The following is a 19,120-nucleotide window of genomic DNA, read 5'->3' as shown; positions in this document are numbered from 1 at the left end:
TGCAGACTTTAAGACCATCGTTGACTTCCGAAAGCTTTTATTGGCATAAAAATTAATATGTAAATAAACTGGTACTAAATATTCCACTTAAGTGCACACACAGCGTTAGGGTCACAGATCTACCCCTCTTTGCTGTTTTTCCCCCTTCTGCCCACCTTCCTGGGTGTTGGGGAGGCTTGCTGACAACAGTCACAGATCCAGCGACCTAGGAGAGAAATTGTTAGTTTTTATTTTCATAGGACCGAGTATCAAGCCATCTTAACACCTGTCCCTTACCGGGCATTGGTGACCCTAACCTCTGGGACTTCCAAGTGTGGGGTGATGAGGAGTGCTATTGAGTTCTTTAAACCAGGAAGAAAAATACACCCTTATCATAACCAGGTAACCAATGCTATGTGAAGTGTCAAGCAAAGGGCAAGGATGCTGGAGGATGGAGTTACTGTAATCCTTCCTGAAATTAAATGACTACCATAATTTAGAAGCCCAATACAAAGCCTGTTACGGAACATGGCTTTTCTCCGCTGCTAAACCAGCTGTATACTGACAGCACTTTAAAACAAGCACAACCTGATCTGAGTTACACAGAATTTTCATTTGCTTCTACAAAACAATTCTAAGCATGTAATTTAGAGAATTACATAGTATCAACTATGCAAATAAGTTCTAAAAGTACAATTACCTGTGTAACATTCTAGTTCAGAAGGGTGGTTTGCTTTGATTCTAAAGTTAACTGGATTGTCATGCTGCCTCATAGAAATACATTCTGACATGGGAAAAGATGTAGCAGTCACTTCTAAATAGATGACATGCAAAATTAAAAGCACTGAAGCAACTTGTACTATAACTACATAAAGTATGAAGACACTAGCCCATATATACACAGAACTATACTTGTAAATCTAGCCTTGGTGTTTCTTCATCTTGCCTGTCCTTTGATGCACTGACGGAGATGAAAAGATGGACAGATGCCTGTACAGAAGGGGCTATAGACTGTGTGTTTATGTCATGGATGCAGTCTTAAATGTTGAGAGCCTCCTCACACAAATAAAATGTGTTGTTTTTTTATAGAATCTTTACCTGATGGAATAGCACCAAGGCCCACACAAAAAGTATGATAACCTCTGTCACACACATCACAGAACATCATTTCTTCTTCGTGGTGGGGCTGTCCACATATAATGCATGTCTTACATTCCATACACTGCCATGGGTAGGTCTTAATCATAGAAACAAGCTCCATGGTCATATCCAAGCAAGAAGGATGGCCTAAATCAAAACCAACATTAGTAGTCTTTCACAAGAGAACTTTTAATAAGGCATATCAAATACTGGCTTTCTTTAGGACTTCCCAAGAATGGCTAGAATGCTTAATAACCAAAGAAATCAAAATACAGTGTAGAATACATGGGCTTTACACAAGTTGCCCTATACATTTGCTGATTCTTTGCAGAGCCTAGCTGACAATGATAAATCCTAGTTTTTGAGGCAACAGACAGGGTGGGTTAAAATCTGAAGGAGACATCTCTGTACTTACCACTGTTCTCACACTGGGAGCAGTGTATAAGTGATTCAGCCTTTCCTTTCTTGTTGGACTCCTTACCCTTCAGACAAATTCCACATAGAGCATTTGGAATGACCTTTGGCTGGAAGGGTAGAAGAGGGCTATAAATTCATGCCAGAAGAGCTTACTATGGGTTCAAAAGGAATTCTGTTACTGGTCACCTTATCTTTACTTTTGGTAACTTGCTAATGAAGACCTTTGTGAAAGACATATAACTCGGCATGAGTCAGCTTACAGCATAAAAGGGCCAACTGAGGAAAGCCTTAGATTTCATCTAGTAAACAACATGACCTCGTGTTATGATTAAATGTAGAACTCTACTCACTACATGCACAGTTCAGATCTGTATAAAACAATACGGAAAACAATTAGTGTTAAAGGTCAAGTTGAAACTCAGTTTTAAGCAGCTTATATATTAACTTTCCTTAAAAACTGGTGTTTTTCCAAGGGTGTAAAACTAGACCTGTAAAATCCAAGCTTAAAAGCAATGTTTTAACACCTTTAAGTGAAAATGTTTCATTCAAATGCATGTGTGGAAAACTGAGTTGCATTACTGTCACTGCCTATCTAGCAAATTAGAAGAAACACTAAAGGATAAAAACATCCACTATAATATAAAACATAAAAAGGAAAAGGTAGTTTTCAGATAAGGAAAAAACTAGTCACAAAAATACATAAAGCACTCATATATTCTGCATGTCAGCCTTCCAGTTTAAGAAGAACATACACAGCACTGGGGCCTCGAACACACTTGGCAACTATGTGGAAAAGGACGAAGTAAAAGGCTGTTTATACCTCAACTACCAGGGGGACAGGGCCAGCTTAAGCTTGTCGCAACCTTGACTACAAAGTGAGGCTCACGCATGCTACAAGTATGCCTATCACCTGATAGGGAAGGGAAGAAAACAAGTAGGGCAAGGATGAGATGGGGTGGAGAAATACAAAGTGAACTTGGAGAGAGGTGATTCTAAGTACACTAAGCCATGTGCATCTGATAACAACCCCCATCGGATACTACACCAGAGAGGGATCTAAAACTCAAGCTGCAGAAAAGCATTCTAGCTCTAAAATGTCTCCTTAACCTTCATAACCTGTTTGACCTAAAGAATTTGTTCTTATTTTCTTTTTAAAATTTTCTTTGCAAAAGATGACAGAGGCATTCAAAAACAATTTTGGCTTATTTATTTTTTTAAAAAGTCAACCTTATACATAAATATGATAAAAACAAACAATCACAAATGTACTCTACAAAATAATAAATATCATGGAAATTAAACAAACATATAAATGTCACCATTAACTATTCTACATCTCCTATGTATGTTTATACCCTGCTCCCCAATTTTCTCAAGCCTAAAATTACCTCTGCTGTTACTTGATACCCTAAACACAATTCTGACTGTGTTTTCCTCCGTGGCAATAAAACATCACTAGGAAGGGCACTTCTGTGATCCACATTCTGGCTCAGTACCAAATCTGTAACTGTCATAATAAACAGCAGAATAATGCTACCTTCTCAATCCACAAGAACTAAGAAATCTCTTTGGGTTACAGTACCTGTGCTAAATGTAAAAGATATTAGTAGTTTAAGTCAGGTCCTGGCCTATGCCAGTACTAAGTACTATACCTTTCACCACAGTCAGAGAAGTAACTACACAATATTAAATCCTAAAAAGAGACCCTTCACAAAGCAAAACCCAAGAGAAATAAAACAAAGCTAGTTACCACATATTCAAGTTCTACAATTAAAATATACACAAATGTCTATGATAAAAAGGACACTAAGAAATTCTAGGTTTACTTTTAAGCTCAGATCACAATGTTTTTTCTAAACCATTTAAAATTTTTCTTACCCAAAAGTCTTCATCTTGTTGAAAAGAGGAAAAGATGGAAGAGAAGCATCAGGAGAGAAAGGAAGAGAAGAAGAAATGAGGAAGAGAGAAATAAGGAGAAATGGAGAAGGGGAAGAAGACATGGAGAAGGGAAGAGGTAGAAGGATAGAAACAGAATGGGAAAAGACAGATGAAGGGAAGAGAGATGGAGGAAAGAAAGGATGAGATGGAGAAGTGGGAAAGACAGAAATAGACACATAGGTAGAAATAAGAGGAACAGGAGAGAAAAGGGGAAAGAACATCCAAGCATTGTCTACAATGATACATTTCAACAGACGGAAGCATGTTGCTTAGTATCTGAGCTACCCAGGGAGCCACAGAGCAACAGTTAAGAGGGAGGAAGCTTCCACCTTCCCATGGATTTGCGGAGGGGTGGGCGGAGGATGCCTAAAATCAGAACAGAGCCCTCAGTTCTACTTGCAACAATACCAGAGTTTCACTGATGACATGAAGACTAAAATGACCATCCTAACAGTCCACAATATCGCAAATAAAAGGCCCATAGTACACTTAACTTCTTCTTGAAAGAGAGCTAAAGGTAAATGAGACTTTCATGGTAACAGTAATATAGTACAGATTTTAAATACATATTTATAGGCCTGAATCTTAGCTATTATTGTTTAATATCAGGTTAATGTAACCTAAACGATTCTGTCCTACAAATTAAGGGCAAGTGCTATTCAATCTTATTAAGCAAGACAGCAGATACATTATCGTTTTTCTTATTTGCCATATTTTAAAACATGTATGTTGTGTCCATGTGTATATATGAGCTTCAGCTTGAAGTACCCAAATATTTAGGCACATCTTGGCTTATTATACTATTTATAGAGAGGATAACGTTCAATAATCATGTTCATATTAATATATAATGTCTAGATACTGGCTGCTCCCATCTCTGAAATACCTGAAACATTTTTAGGTACTAAAAATGTTCACAGGGGATACAAAATGCTTATTTTGCATATTACACTCCTTTGAGTACTATTAGGCTAATCTATATGATTTATTAAATCAATGATAATGTGGACAGTTTTTCATGTTCAGCCTGTATTAAAACATCCACCTCCATATTCTTTATTTTTTAATCCATGATCAAACGAGCCAGCAGCACCGGGGAGCTGACAAGCTTTGGCATAAAGCCGCAGCCTCCACTTGGAGCTCCTAGATCACACACACTGTCTCTGAAACTTAATCTTTGGAGTTCATTTGCTTTTGATTACTAAGTATTAACTTAAATCTTTAGTTTAAGAAACTTAGTAAATGTGAAAAAGCCACATCCGCAGAGCCCACCAAAGCCATTCCAGAAATCAACCTCTGAATGAAGCCTAACCTGTTACCATGGGCTGCAAAGAACATGTGTTTTTAAATTGATTACATACAGATACTTTCTAACAAGATATCGAACATTCTTAGTTTTTCTTTTTTAACTTCAGGAAGAAAAAAAGATGATAGAATTCTGATTGCTAGAAGGCGCTCAGGTGGGGTGAAGGGACAGTTGTTAACAGCTCACTTAAGCTTGTTGTTGTGTTGGTTTGGAATTTTCTTGGGGGGCGGGAAGTACCAGCATCCAACCCAGAGCTCTTACAGGCTAGACAGCCAGCCTCGTGGGTCACCACCACAGTGACAACACTGACACACTTTCACACGGCAACGTTTTCTCATCCCCTTAAAACCTTCCTTATCATACCTTCAGTCACGCTAGAAATCATATTCTACTACTTTCCAGACCAAAAGAACTATATATTGTACTGTCACCAGCCAAACCAGGAAACTGCAGGAATTCTATTCCTTCTGTGAGATTCTTACATCCCCACACAACAACACAGCTCCCCAGCCTCTGAAAGGGGAAGAGCAGACAGGAGATAGCTGCAGACCACCTACCACCTCACTGACAATACTCAGACCCCAAAGCCAGATATGCTCCAGCCTTCAACACAGACAGATGCCAGTCGTCTGCCAACACTACAATGGAAATAAACAGGTTTCATACTTTCTACCCATAGTTAGCTGAATGTGGCAGATTGATAAAGCAATCGTTGGGCTAACCCTAAGGAAAAACACTACTGAAATTCAACTTAGTAACAGTACATCTACCCCTTCTTTACAACTCAGTAGGTCTTGTTCCACTAACTACTAGGATATTTAAATGATATTTATTCAAAAAGTCTCAAGTTCTGCCTTGAAATGTTTTTAAATACTCAAACTTGCCTGGCTATTATTGAAGAGAGGGGAAAAAAAAGATCCATAAAATTGTACATTTACAGAAAACAGTAGCTGAACCTTAGCCAAAAGTGACAGGAAAGCCACCAGGGAAGTAAAAGCAAAAAGGAAGCAGTGGACAGGTGCACACCACAGAACAGCAAGTGAGGTACAGCAAGCAGGAGCTCCACAGTCGTGAGGTTCAGAGTTAACGTGTGTCAGGGAGAGAGGCTGGTCAGTAAGGAAGCTGAGTCAGGGGCTTTTTTCTTCTACCTTGTACCCAGGAACTGATTTGGACAGTACAGAGCGTTTGGCGCCCTCTTTTCGTGGAGTGGCAGCTTTGTCTTTCGACGTGGGTCTTCCTGGGAAGGAGTCCTCCTGGCTGTCAGGAGGGCTGTCCCCTTCAGACGCGTTGCCCGAGGAGCTGTCCTACAGCACAAGAGGCAGGAAGCAGGTTCTTTAGAACTGACACACACTTGACTCCAAGTTTTCACAACTGAAGAAGACATTTTGTGAAAGTTTGTTTCTTTGAAAATTGTAACTATTAGCCGGGCACTGGTGGCTCACGCCTGTAATCCTAGCTACTCAGGAGGCTGAGATCTGAGGATTGCAGTTCAAAGCCAGCCCGGGCAGGAAACTCCGTGAAACTCTTATCTCCAAGAAACCACCAGAAAACCAGAAGTGGCGCTGTAGCTCAAGTGGTAGGGCGCTAGCCTTGGGCTGAAGAGCTGAGGGACACTGCCCAGGCCCAGAGTTCAAGGCCCACGACCGACAAAAAAATAAACAAATAAATAACTATTATAGTAAACATTAATTATTAAAGTCTAAGTTATTAAACCTAATTGTAAACAATTTGTAACTTTTGTTTCAAGTGAAAATTAAAATAAAGAACAGTACAAGTTACTTATTAAGCCAGCTCCATTTGTATCAATAAATGCCATGAGCAGCTGTTCTAACACTTAAGTCAACAAGAAAGGAACTGTCAACTTCAGCTCCTATCATACTCCAAAGATCAGCCACCAACGGTTGTCCTTCTCCCTCAACACTCAGAGCACAACAACGTGTATTGGTTTTCTATTATCACTACAAGTATGTGAACATTTTCACTAATAACGAAAGTCGTTCACATACACGTTTATGTTATAACTATGCAGAACCATCTGACTATGCAGCATCTGACTTAATTTTACCAGTTCAACATCTACGACCTCAACATCTCTTTCGTTCGAGTTGTAATTTTCTAATGTGAACAGCAATATATTCTTAAAAATTAGAAAAACTGTAAAGGTAAAATTAAAATATATTCATTAATTAATTTATGATGTGAAAAACAATATATTCTTAAGTATTAGAAAATCTGTAAACTATTGCTGCTTCATAAACACCATCAGCCAACAACACTAGGTGTTGGACTTGCCTCTGTCCCTCCTTTTCTATTCTGCAGATACCCAAGATCTCTCTCATACTCCCAACCTAATAAATGCACACATTTTCCAAAACACAAAACTGGACTACACTGTGTGCACACATGCATTTTCTCCAATCATTAACTATTCCTTGAACTTTCTATTGTGTAAATGTTAGCATATGACTACTCTGGGTGAGATTTCTAATTTCCATTAGAAAAAAAAAATTTTCTTTTGGTCGGTCATGGGGCCTGAACTCTGGGCCTGGGCGCTGTCCCTGCACTCTTCAGCTCAAGGCTAGCACTCTACCACTTGAGCCACAGTGTCACTTCTGGCTTTTTCTGCTTATGTGGTGCTGCGGAATCAAACCCAGGGACTCGTGCATGCAAGGCAAAGACTCCACCATTGAGCCACCTTCCCAGCCCCTCCACTAGAAAAAATATTGATGGGGCTGGGAATATGGCTTAGTGGTGGAGTGCTTGCCTAGCATGCATGAAGCCCTGGATTCAATTCCTCAGTACCACATAAACAAAAAAAGCTGGAAGTGGTGCTGTGGCTCAAGTGGTAGATTGCTAGCCTTGAGCAAAAGAAGCTCAAGGACAGTGCCCAGGCCCTGAGTTCAAGCTCCAGGACTGGCAAAAAAAATGAACAAACAAAAATTGTTAACACTCAACTTTTTTATTCTAATTCAATTTTCCCAGAATCAGATTAAGACATCGGGATAAATAATCTTAGAAAATTTGGTAGGTCAGATTCTGTGAAGTTAAAGTTCTTGATGTGCTGTCAAAACGACTTCTCTGTTGAATTAACTTACTCCTCTGAGTAGTGTGAGGGCGTTCTGTTGCCTGGTCTCACAGCTCCACTGCTATCAACTAACTAGACGTGATTACCACCTCTGGCCTTCAACAATACTCACTTTTCCGAACATGCCTAAGTGAGAAGTCTTTGATAACAGCACTAAGTGAGGGTGTATTTTCAGGTTCCAGTTAGCTATGATGTGAATTTTAAGATGGGCAGCTAGCTAGTTAATACTGTTTTGTTTTTTAACTCAGAGCCTGAACGCCGTTGTTCCTGAGCAATTTTTGCTCAAGGATAGCACTCTGCACTCCACCACTTTGATCCAGAGCCACTTCCAGTTTTCTGGTGGTTAACAGGAAGTAGAAGTTTCACAGACATTCCTTTCTGGGCTAGCTTTGATCCAATATCCTCAGATCTCAGCCTCCTGAGTAGCTGGGATTACAAGTATGAGCCACCAGCACCTGGCTGGTCAAAGCACAAAACAGGACTGCCTTTCTCCTTCATACTGACTTTCCATGATCTTCAACAGCATTTTGCTATGGAAAAGTTATGCAGAAAAAAGTTATCATATATATATATATATATATATATATAGTATATGTGCATATACGTATGCATATAGGTACATATATATGTAATACTATGAACATATATGTCTTCAAACTAAGAAAAACACATTTCTCTCTACAGCAAAAGATAAAAGTCAGTCTTTTTCAATACTTTAAGCTGTATACACATGTAGATAGTAAACTAATGTTCAGTGCCCTTGCCTATTTTATTTTACTACAGAGTAACTTTTTCTTTATTTTTGTATGCTGGTCCTGAGGTTTGAACTTAGGGCCTAGAAGCTATCACTGAGCTTTTTTGCTCAAGGGTAGAGCTCTACCATTTTAGCCACAACTGTACTTGTTTTTTGCTGCTTAACTGGAAATAAAGAGTCTCACACTATCCTGGCCCAGTTGGCTTTGAACTACAATTCTCAGATCTCAGCCTCCTGATGTAGCTAGGATTACAGGCGTGAACCATCTCTTGACGTACAAGTTAAGCTGTGAAGTCAGGAAAATAAGACTCCTGAGTCTTCTACTAATCCAGGGCCTGAACTTTTTGCTCATTAACTAGAGATAAGAGTCTCATAAGCCGGGAGCTTTGGGCTCACACCTGTAATCTTAGCTACTCAGGAGGCTGAGATCTAAGGATTGCAGTTCAAAGCCAGCCCCGGCAAGGAAGTCTATGAGACTCTTATATCCAATAAACCACTCAGAAAATTGGAAGTGGCGCTGTAGCTCAAGTGGTAGAGCGCTGGCCTTGAGCTAAAGAGCTGAGGGAGAGTGCCCAGGCCCAGAGTTCAAGCCCCACGACTGACCAAGAAAAAAAAAGTCTCACAGACTTTCTGGCCTAGACTGGTTTTGAACAGTGGTCCTCAGATCTCAGCCTCTTGATAGCTACTCATATGCTTAAGAGCTAGGATTATAGATCTGAGCACCTGGAAACCAGCAACAATGATTTTAATAGAAAATCTACCACAGGCCATAAAGAGCCTGATTGTAACTGTATTTTCTTTTTTTTTTTTGTTCGGTCGTGGGGCTTGAACTCTGGGTCTAGGCACTGCCCCACAGCTCTTCAGCTCAAGGCGAGCGCTCTACCACTTGAGCTACAATGCCACTTCCGGTTTTCTGGTGGTTTTATTGGAGACAGGAGTATCACAGTCTTTCCTGCCCGGGCTGGCTTTGAACCGTGATCCTCAGATCTCAGCCTCCTGAGTAGCTAGGATTACAGGCGTGAGCCACCAGCGCCTGGCTCTGTTAAGTGTATTTTCTACAAAGCTTCCTGGGAATTATATGAGCTGTACTTTGCAAAGTGTGGTAACACAGTGTAATTTCACACCCTAGGAAAGCAATCAACAAGCAAGGAGAGGGAACAGATTATTTCTTGAAAGATAAACATTCCTACCGAAGTGCCTCTGTTTTTCCTCTTCTCATCACCTCGACCATCTTCAGCATCATCAGAATCCCCGTCACTGTCTAGTGCAGGGAGCTCGGGATCCAGGGGAGGCTCATACAGGGCTGTGTTTAATGGCAAATACCGGAGCTCATCTGGAGAATACCTGAATTAAGAGATTACTTTCACTTAGACTTCTCCCAAATACTTTTGAAAAGTGAGTGTGTGTACATGTATATGTGTATTGGGGGCAGCTTTATTAGGGACTGAATTCTGGGGACTTGAGCCTAGTTCTTTTGCCTTTAGTTTGTTTTTCCAAAAATGGTATCACCCCTTTGTCTAGGCTAGCTTCAGATCATTCTTTTACCTCCACCTCCCAACTACATGGGATTAGTTACATGCCACCAACACAAAGGCTCTAATTTGAGATAGAATGTCTGGTAATTTCTGCCCAGGCCGGCCTCAACCCATGACCTTCCTGTCTCTGCTTTGGGTAGCTAAGACTACAGGTATGTAAATAAAATAAAATTAAATTTAAAAAAAAAAAAAAAAAACTAGGAAAAAAAAAAAAAAAAGACTACAGGTATGTGTGCTCACCAGGCTTAGCGATAACTTTTCATTCTAGTCATCAAGTAAGGATAGTAAGTCAAAGACTTCTAATGTTTTTTTCACTAACTGATGTAGAACACATATCTGAATCTTCTCATCAAAAGATAATGTCTCAGCTGGGTGGTAACACGTGCCTATAATTCCAACACCTGAGAGACTAAGGCAAGAGGAGCTCGAGTTCAAGGCCAGCCTAGGCTACATCACAGCAAGACTGACTCAAAACACAAAAGCAGAAAGAGGTAATGTTTCTTCCCTTTACCCTCAAACCAAGAAAGAAAGAAAGGTTCTCCCAACAGACACTGGTGAACACACAGTAAGAAAACGATAGACAAACCCGAGGCTTAGGCTCTCTGCTGGCTCCCATAACCATCAAGGAGCCATTTCTTTGTGCTCGACCCTCCGCTTGTAAACCTGGAGTAGTCACAGTGCACCTCACAGAGCTGATGGGAGGATTACGTACTCCATGCACATGCACCACCATCAAGCGTGACGGACACTGGTAAACAAGTATTTCATTCTTATTTTAAACCATTTGTGAAGCATGCTCTAACACTGAATTACGTTGCCATCTGAAGCGAGGCTGACAGTTCTTCCCTAGGTCCGAAGGTACAGGCCAGCAGGCCGTGTGGGAGGAGGGCCCCACCCCACACTCAGGAGAACTGGAGCTCAGGGAGGCTCTGGGGCCAGCATCGCCTTCAACCAGGGCTTCATATCAAAAGGCAACGCAGAGTAGAATGGCATACAACTTTTAATGTTTTGGCCAACCAAAAGAAAAAAAATGAAAACTTCTGCCCATGATTTAAATTGACTTTCAAATAGTAAGTATGAGTCTATATTCCATTTTAAATTCTATTCTCTAAATAAAATGTCTATTTCAAGAAGATGCCTCTCCAGGTTAAGGTTTGAAGCTGAAGGAGGAAGAAGCTATTGAAATGAGAGAAATCCATTTTTCCTGTTTGAGTGTTTTGTCTGGCTTTGTTCTGGCCACCTTCAAATAGCAGAGGTGGGCATGCAGACTGAGGGAGCAGCCAGGACAGGGGTAACGTGGGAGGCACCAGGATCCACGGAGCCTCTCAGGCAGTCAGCACATATCAATCTCTACTGCATAGCCAGCTGCGAGCATCACTGAAATCCAGACTCCAGTTAGTGAGTCTGAAGAATCAAGTGTTACCAGTGTTGCTGTGGGTCTATGTGTGACAAACCCAAGAGATGGGCAGACATGGACACTCAAGCTTCATGAGCAAGCAAGGCACTCGTGTCTTGGCTGAAAGGTAAGCTTTGCCACAAAACCCAAGAAAAGTCCACATATCATCAGCCTCACCAATAAACCCAACTGGCTCCCATATCAATAGTAACTGAAACAACTAAATACCTCTTGTAATACTCCTGGAACTGTCCTGGGATGAGTGCCACGGGGTAAGAACTGACCTTTGTTCGCTCTGTTGGCAAGACTTTGTACTTCCCTTGAGGCACCTGGATGACCTGTGTTTATAGGAAGAGAGACGTGAACGGATTCCATACTAGGAAGTTAAAAACTGTGGCATATATCTCCCCACCCCCCAAAGAGCTACAAGTCAAGTGACTCTGAAAATTGTAACCTAAGGGACAGCTGGGGAACTCCAGGTATTCATAAGATGGTTTTTCCATCATGTGTGACTTGTGCACCACAAGCCATTTCTGAGAACAAGTGGCAGATCTCTGGCTCATAGGTAACAGCAGTGTGACCTGGGTGTCTTAGGAACCTCTTGGAACTCAACCTCCTACCCTATGAAAGGAAGTAGTAGTAGTCAAACCTCATGTGAGTCCTGTGAGAATGGAATGAACTTGGAGTTCACTCACAACCATCTTTGGGAAACATCGTATTAGTCTCCACTCAGCTAAGGATCAACTACAAAGCAAAAGAGACCTCCTCACAAAACAAACCCCTAATATTATCATTATTTCTTTAAACTTCTAGGAAAAAGAGAGCTGGCACCAATTCTCTCTCTCTTTCACATACACACATATATGTGCAAGGGCATGTACATATATGTATGTGTGTATGTATATATATATATATATGCATATATATATATATATATATACACACATATATATGTGTGTTATGTATGTATCAAAACCAAATAAAGGGAATAGAAGGAATGCAGAGAACTGCAATAAGAGGTAGAAACGAAGCCCAGATACTGCTGAATTAAGTCACCCTACATGTGTCTGTAAGTCAAAATAAGCTCTTCTTTCTTCCATGCGTTCCCGGTTTAAGTTGCTGTTGAATTCAGCTGCTTTTTTTGCAGCTTTTTTAATATACTCGGGCACTTTGCTGGCTTCAACTTTTTGAGTATTTTGTTGCTGCATTTGCTGAAACAAAAATATAACAGTTGGAGTCCCATAGCTTTATAAAATGTCAGTCTCATAAACTCCTGGAAAGATTCAAATCACTTCATTACTTACAGAATATTCTTTATAGTGATCTGTAATTCGCTGGCGTTCTTTTTCTTGTAGAATAACAGAATATTCAGCATGTTTGGCTGGATATTCTTTTATCATTAAATCAATCACTTCATCACTACGCAATGCTGTTAAACCTATTTTAGACCCAAAAAAAGAAAAAAAAAGTGAGCAAAACCACATTTCATAATTAATCTCCCTTACAAACAATTCTTTTAAAATATTTTATAAGCCAGGCACCAGTGGCTCACACCTGTAATCCTAGCTACTCAGGAGGCTGAGATTTGAGGATCACAGTTCGAAGCCAGCCTGAGCAAAGACTATTTGAGCACAAAAAGACTCAGCAACAGCACCCAGGCCCTGAGTTCAACCCCAGGACTAGCCAAAAAAAAGTTTCACGATGGCCAAAACAAAATATGTTAATACATCTTAAATTAATAAAAACTTAAGTTCAAATGTAGCCGTGAGCAAAAGAAACTGAGGAACAAGGACTAGGTTCTGAGCACAAGTCCCAGGACCAGCACACACAAAAAAGATTATATTCTAATACAAGCTTCATTCTCCTTTTCATTTTAACAATTATCAAAAATGAAGTAATTTAGCACTTAAGTAGTTAATTTTGTAAAATATTTTATAGGAAAGGAGGTATCTAATATCATGTATAAATAAATGTTGAAAGTCACAATGAAAACATTATTACCTAGAGTGCACTGAGTTTCTGTAATGACATTTAGCTCTCTTAGGTACAGTTTCTCCTTATGAGACAAATCTCGTCGCTCTAAATCTCCAAAGAAGAACAAAACACACTATAAAAAATAGTGAATCATGATGTAGTTTATAAAACCTTTTTAAACACTTAAAAAATGATTTTAAAAAGTGCTATATAAATATTGCAAGTATTACTAAGGGAACTTTATAAACAATCTTATGTTAGCAGAATAAAAGTTAAAACGAAAATAGAATAAAGTAACAAATAAAACTGCTGAAAAAGTTTTATCAGTATTAACCTTTCTTAAATTCAGATATGGCTTGCTGTTAACTCCTGAGTTAAGGAGGCAGGGGTCAAGAACAGTAATAGTGGCTGCAAAGTGATATTTCTTTCCCCTAAAGCTTCTTCCAGGAAAGTCATCCTTTTCTGTCTTTAAATTTATTGCTAAGACATAAAATATATCCAGAGTGGAGAGAGATATAGATGATTGTAGCAAGTTTAGATCAGCAAGCACAAATCTACTATAAATAATTAATAACCAAGAATTTGGAGTCAATGTTCTACAGTTAGAAGCTAGATGTAATCCATTACATAACTCAGTCTTAAGTACCTGGATACTTCCGTTTAAAGGAGGTCACACCCAAATATTCACTGACTTGTTCTTGAAGCATATAGTATTCTCCTGTTTCATCAGGTGGCCATTTGTACTCTATCAAATTTTCTGCTGGATAGTAACTAAAGCTAAGCACAGAAATACATATTATACCTAAATGTGGCTTTTATTAAATTTTAATTATGTTTATTTTTGAGGATATTTTGAAAACTTTTCAGTATTTAAAGGATTATAAAACAGGTGGAAGGTAGAGACATCAAACAAGACATTGCAAACATTTTCTGTACGCTACAAAGAACCAAGGCTCACAACTGCTGGGAACAAATGTATTTTCAGCTTAAAGGTCCAAAGAGAGCCAGTGACACCAGCTCTGAAAGGTGTATTATCAGCAACTTCAGTTTCTTGTCTGCTGCTCAGTGAGTCATGAACAGACCAGAAAGCAAAACTCTAGAAACTTCTTTCTCAATGGACTGAGATGATATATGTGTGTGTATATTTGTATTTATATACATATAAATACTAGTTATATGAGTACACTTCTTTAACTATTTACTCTCTATACACTTCCTGAAACCAGAAGGGAAGGACAGAACTAGTTTTGACACTTCTGGTGCAACATTCAATCACAATCCTGACAAAGAATACATAGTCAAGATCTGGGCCAATTTGACCTGTACCTTAAAAAGTGGAAAGTGGGACTGGGAATGTGGCTTAGTACTAGAGTGCTTGCCTGGCATGCATGAAGCCCTGAGTTTGATTCCTCAATACCCCACAAACAGAAAAGGCTGGAAGTGGCACTATAGCTCAGTGGTAGAGCACTAGCCTTGAGCAAAAAGCAGCTCAGGGACAGTGCCCAGGCCCTGAGTTCAAGCCCCGGGACTGGAAGAGGAAGGGTGACAAAACAGGGAGTGACAAAAGAAAACAAGTAGATGAAGTGCTTGAAAGAGCACTGTCAGTAGCGAAAAGGCCATCGACGGGCTGGGGGAAAATGTTTATAAATCATGCATCTCATAAGGAAATAATATATATAGAACTCATAACAAAATGAAGTAAAAAATAAGCAAATAATTAGAAAAGCCATTTCTCCAAAGATACAAGTGGCCTTATGAAAAACCTGACTCATGCCACGAGGCATTACAGAAGTGCACATCAAAAGCATAGTAAGACCACTCGGGCCATTATTACAACATTCTCAAAAGTTAACTTGCAACTTTTTGAGCATAGCTGGTAGGAATGTAAAATGACATAGATGTTGTGGAAAAATTTAGGAGTTCCTCCAAAAACTAAATCCCAGCTATTTAAAAAGTAGGAACAAAGTCAAAGGCCAGCCCAGGGCAAAAGCAAAATGACCCTCTCTGGTAAAAAACAAACAAAAAACCACCCAACCCATAAATTAAAGTACTAGGAACATGGCTCAAGCAGTAGAGGACCCTGCCTAGCAAACACTGTCCCCTCAGTATCCCAGGGGACAAAACAAACAAAGAATTAGTGTATAATTCTATTTCTAAACCACACCCCTAGTCTGCAAGTGCTCACTGAAACATTATTCACCCAGCCAAAAGGTGAAAACATTCCAAATACATATCAACACATGTACAGACAGGAACAGACAAACAAAATGTGGTTTACAAATACAATCAAACAGTTTTCAGGTTTAGGAAGGAAAATTCTAGCATATGCTCCAACATGGATAAACCAGATTTTAAAAGGGCAAGTATCATGGATCTTCAGTTCCAGGAGATTATGAGACTTAGAAATGCTTTCATGGAGTTTAAAGTAGCATTAAAGCTGTAGAAGTCAATGGGATAATGGTGACACCTGTGCTTATAAATTAATATAAATTAACTCTGTGAATAGGAATGAAGGCCAATTTTTAAAAAGAATGAAGATGGAAAATTTTAAATACTTATTTTATTAGACTGTTTAAGCAGTACTCAACAGCAAGATCAACTTGGGTGTCACATTATAAAATGGGATGTTTACAACTTTTAGTGATTGCTTTTGCCAGGCCAGAGAGAAGAAAAGAGGAAGGAGAGAATGCAGAAGAGAAAGACAGATCACAAACATATTACTAGGCAGTAAAATAACAATACCCAAGATCTTGACTTGAAGTTTCACAACTCCTAGAGCTGTCTCCTGAGCCCATCCGCCTTCTCTTGGAAGGCTGAGTCCCATCGTTTGAATTCTCTTCATTATCATCCTATGCATTTAAAAGATTCAAAAATGGCATGGTTAGAGAAGTGAGAATAAACACCAAAGAAATGAGTTCGTGCCCCCAAGTTTTCCAGAAGTCCCCACGAAGGGCAGCGGGGCTGTAACCCTGGAACTGGCCGGGGCGGCGGCTCCTTCTCCGAGGGGCTCCGGCCGCACCTCCCGAGCCGGCGGAGGCGGCTTTGCCCTCGGGTCGGCGGGTCGTTCGTTAGGAGCCCACGGGGCGAGGGTGCTCGAGCGGACGCCATCTGCGAGGTCCGCTGGACTCGGGGTGGAGCTCGGGCCGGACGGACCCCTCCAGACGGCCACGCGGAGGGGGCTGAGCCGCGGCCCGGCGCCGCACAGGCTTAGAGCGCTTGTGTTCACAGCCAGGGCGGCGGGGCCGGGTCTGCCGTCGGGGGAGGGGGGGCGGGGTCTGCCGTCGGGGCCGAGGGGGGGGAAGCGGGGGTCTGCCGTCGGGGCCGAGGGGGGGGAAGCGGGGGTCTGCCGTCGGGGGCGGTCTACCATCAGGGGCTGTGGTCTGCGGTTGGGGGCGGGGGTCTGCCGTCGGGGGCCGGGGTCTGCCGTCGGGGGCGGGGATCTGCCGTCGGGGGCGGGGGTCTGCCGTCGGGGGCCGGGGTCTGCCGTCGGGGGCGGGGATCTGCCGTCGGGGGCGGGGGTCTGCCGTCGGGGGCCGGGGTCTGCGGTCAGGGGCGGTTCTGCTGTCCGAGGGGGGAGGGGAACGGGTCTGCCCTCGGGGCTGGCCTGCCCTCGGTGTTGTTCAGTCCCACGCCAGGCACCTGCGCGTCCCTCCGGCCAAGGATCGAGACGCTCTAGCTTGGTCCGACACACGGGCTCGGACGGACACTCGGGGACACGGACACTCGGGGACACGGACACTCGGGGACACGGACACTGGGACAGACGGACGGATACTCGGGAACACGGACACTCGGACGGACGAACGGACACTCGGGAACACGGACACTCGGGGACACGGACACTCGGACGGACGGACACTCGGGTGCACGGACACTCGGACGGACGGACACTCGGATGGACGGACAGACACGGGAACACGGACACTCGGACGGACGGACACTCGGACGGACACTAGGGGACACGGACACTCGGACGGACGGACGGACACTAGGGGACACGGACACTAGGGGACACGGACACTCGGACGGACGGACACTCGGACGGACGGACGGACACTAGGGGACACGGACACTCGGACGGACGGACACACAGCTCTCAGCAGGAGGCGGCCGCACCGCACACGCTCCAGGGTGGGGTTGGCCGCCCCCTCCGCGGCGCCGCGCCCCGGCCCCGCACCGCTCGGCGACCCCTCCGGCGAGGCCGCGGGGGTCCGGCCGGCCGGGGCGCGGGCCCGCACCGCCACCCCCCCACGCCTACCCGGCCGGCGCCCGCGGCGGGGCCTCCGCGGGGCTCGGGGCCGGGCCCGCCGGGCCGCGTCCGCCCCCGCCCTCGCACGCACTTCCGTCGGCGCCCGGCCTCCGCCCGCGGGCCGCCACACTTGTGGCTCGCCGCCCCGCCCGGCCCCGCTCACCTTCGGGGACTGCGCTCCGGGGGTGGCCGGGTCGCTGTCGCACGGCCGCGGGGACAGCGCCGCCCCGGGCCCGGCCGCCGCCATCAGCCCCAGCGCCCCGCGTCGTCGTCGCCGCCGCCGCCGCCTCCTGGTCCCGGCCGCCGCCGCCGCCGCCGCCCCCGCCGCCCCCGCCGCCGCCGCCGCCGCGCGGGCCGCCCGGCGCCCCGGCCCCGCCCCCTCCGCCCGCCCGCCCGGGGGCCGGCCCCTGCCGCCGCGCGCCCCGCGGCCGGCCAGCGCCACCGCCATGCCGCCCGCGCCCGCACGCCGCCCGCCGCCGCCGCCTCCGGCCCTCGGCCGCCCGCGCCGCGCCCCGCGCCCCGCCGCTCCCACGCAGCCCGGGCGCGCCGCTCCTCCCGCCGCGCCGCCGCCTCAGCCCCGCCCCGCGCCGAGCGCGCTCGCCGCCGCCGCCGCCGCCGCCTCCGCCGCCCCTCGCCCGCGCCCCCGGCCCGCGCGTCAGCCTCCGCGCCGCCCGCCGGCCCCGCCCCGCCGGCCCCGGGGACCCCGCCGAGCCCCGCCCCCCCGCCGCCCGCTCCCCAGCTCGGGGGTCGCAGACCCTCCCGGCATCCGGGCCCCGGCCCCGCCCCGGCCCCGCCCTCAGCCCGGGCGCTCATTGCCTCCGGATCCTTGCCCCGGCCCCGCCCCCGCCCCGCCCTCAGCCCGGGCGCTCATTGCCTCCGGATCCTTGCCCCGCCCCCACCCCGGCCCCGCCCTCAGCCCGGGCGCTCATTGCCTCCGGATCCTTGCCCCGCCCCCGCCCCGCCCTCTGCCCGGGCGCTCATTGCCTCCGGATCCTTGCCCCGCCCCCACCCCGGCCCCGCCCTCAGCCCGGGCGCTCATTGCCTCCGGATCCTTGCCCCGGCCCCGCCCCGTCCCCGCCCTCAGCCCGGGCGCTCATTGCCTCCGGATCCTTGCCCCGCCCCCACCCCGGCCCCGCCCTCAGCCCCGCCCTCAGCCCGGGCGCTCATTGCCTCCGGATCCTTGCCCCGCCCCCGCCCCGGCCCCGCCCTCAGCCCGGGCGCTCATTGCCTCCGGATCCTTGCCCCGCCCCCACCCCGGCCCCGCCCTCAGCCCCGCCCTCAGCCCGGGCGCTCATTGCCTCCGGATCCTTGCCCCGCCCCCGCCCCGGCCCCGCCCTCAGCCCGGGC

The 19,120-nt window shown here is 45.2% G+C and overlaps 1 protein-coding gene across 2 annotated transcripts; it reads right to left on the bottom strand.

The window, feature by feature from the left end:
• Window positions 1–20: 20 nt before the first annotated feature.
• On the bottom strand, window positions 21–18,129 carry Phf10 (PHD finger protein 10). Of its 2 annotated transcripts, none has more exons than XM_070010352.1 (12): window positions 17,937–18,129; window positions 16,267–16,373; window positions 14,171–14,301; window positions 13,552–13,635; window positions 12,855–12,988; window positions 12,612–12,761; window positions 11,779–11,888; window positions 9,810–9,963; window positions 5,929–6,084; window positions 1,535–1,643; window positions 1,078–1,266; window positions 21–205 (listed from the first exon to the last, which is right to left on the bottom strand). In XM_070010352.1, the coding sequence occupies exons 1-12, from the start codon at window positions 18,018–18,020 to the stop codon at window positions 120–122; spliced, it is 1,494 nt and encodes a 497-aa protein (XP_069866453.1). In that variant the 5' UTR covers window positions 18,021–18,129; the 3' UTR covers window positions 21–119. The 2 variants fall into 2 exon arrangements, with proteins under 2 accessions (XP_069866453.1, XP_069866454.1); XM_070010353.1 differs by having other exon boundaries at window positions 13,552–13,629; window positions 17,937–18,068.
• Window positions 18,130–19,120: the final 991 nt, after the last annotated feature.

The sequence above is a fragment of the Dipodomys merriami genome, unplaced genomic scaffold (genome assembly GCF_024711535.1).
Source record: "Dipodomys merriami isolate MVZ:Mamm:240054 unplaced genomic scaffold, mDipMer1.0.p SCAF_8, whole genome shotgun sequence".
NCBI classification, from domain to species: Eukaryota; Metazoa; Chordata; class Mammalia; order Rodentia; family Heteromyidae; genus Dipodomys; species Dipodomys merriami.
This window is presented reverse-complemented; position numbering and strand designations above follow the sequence as displayed.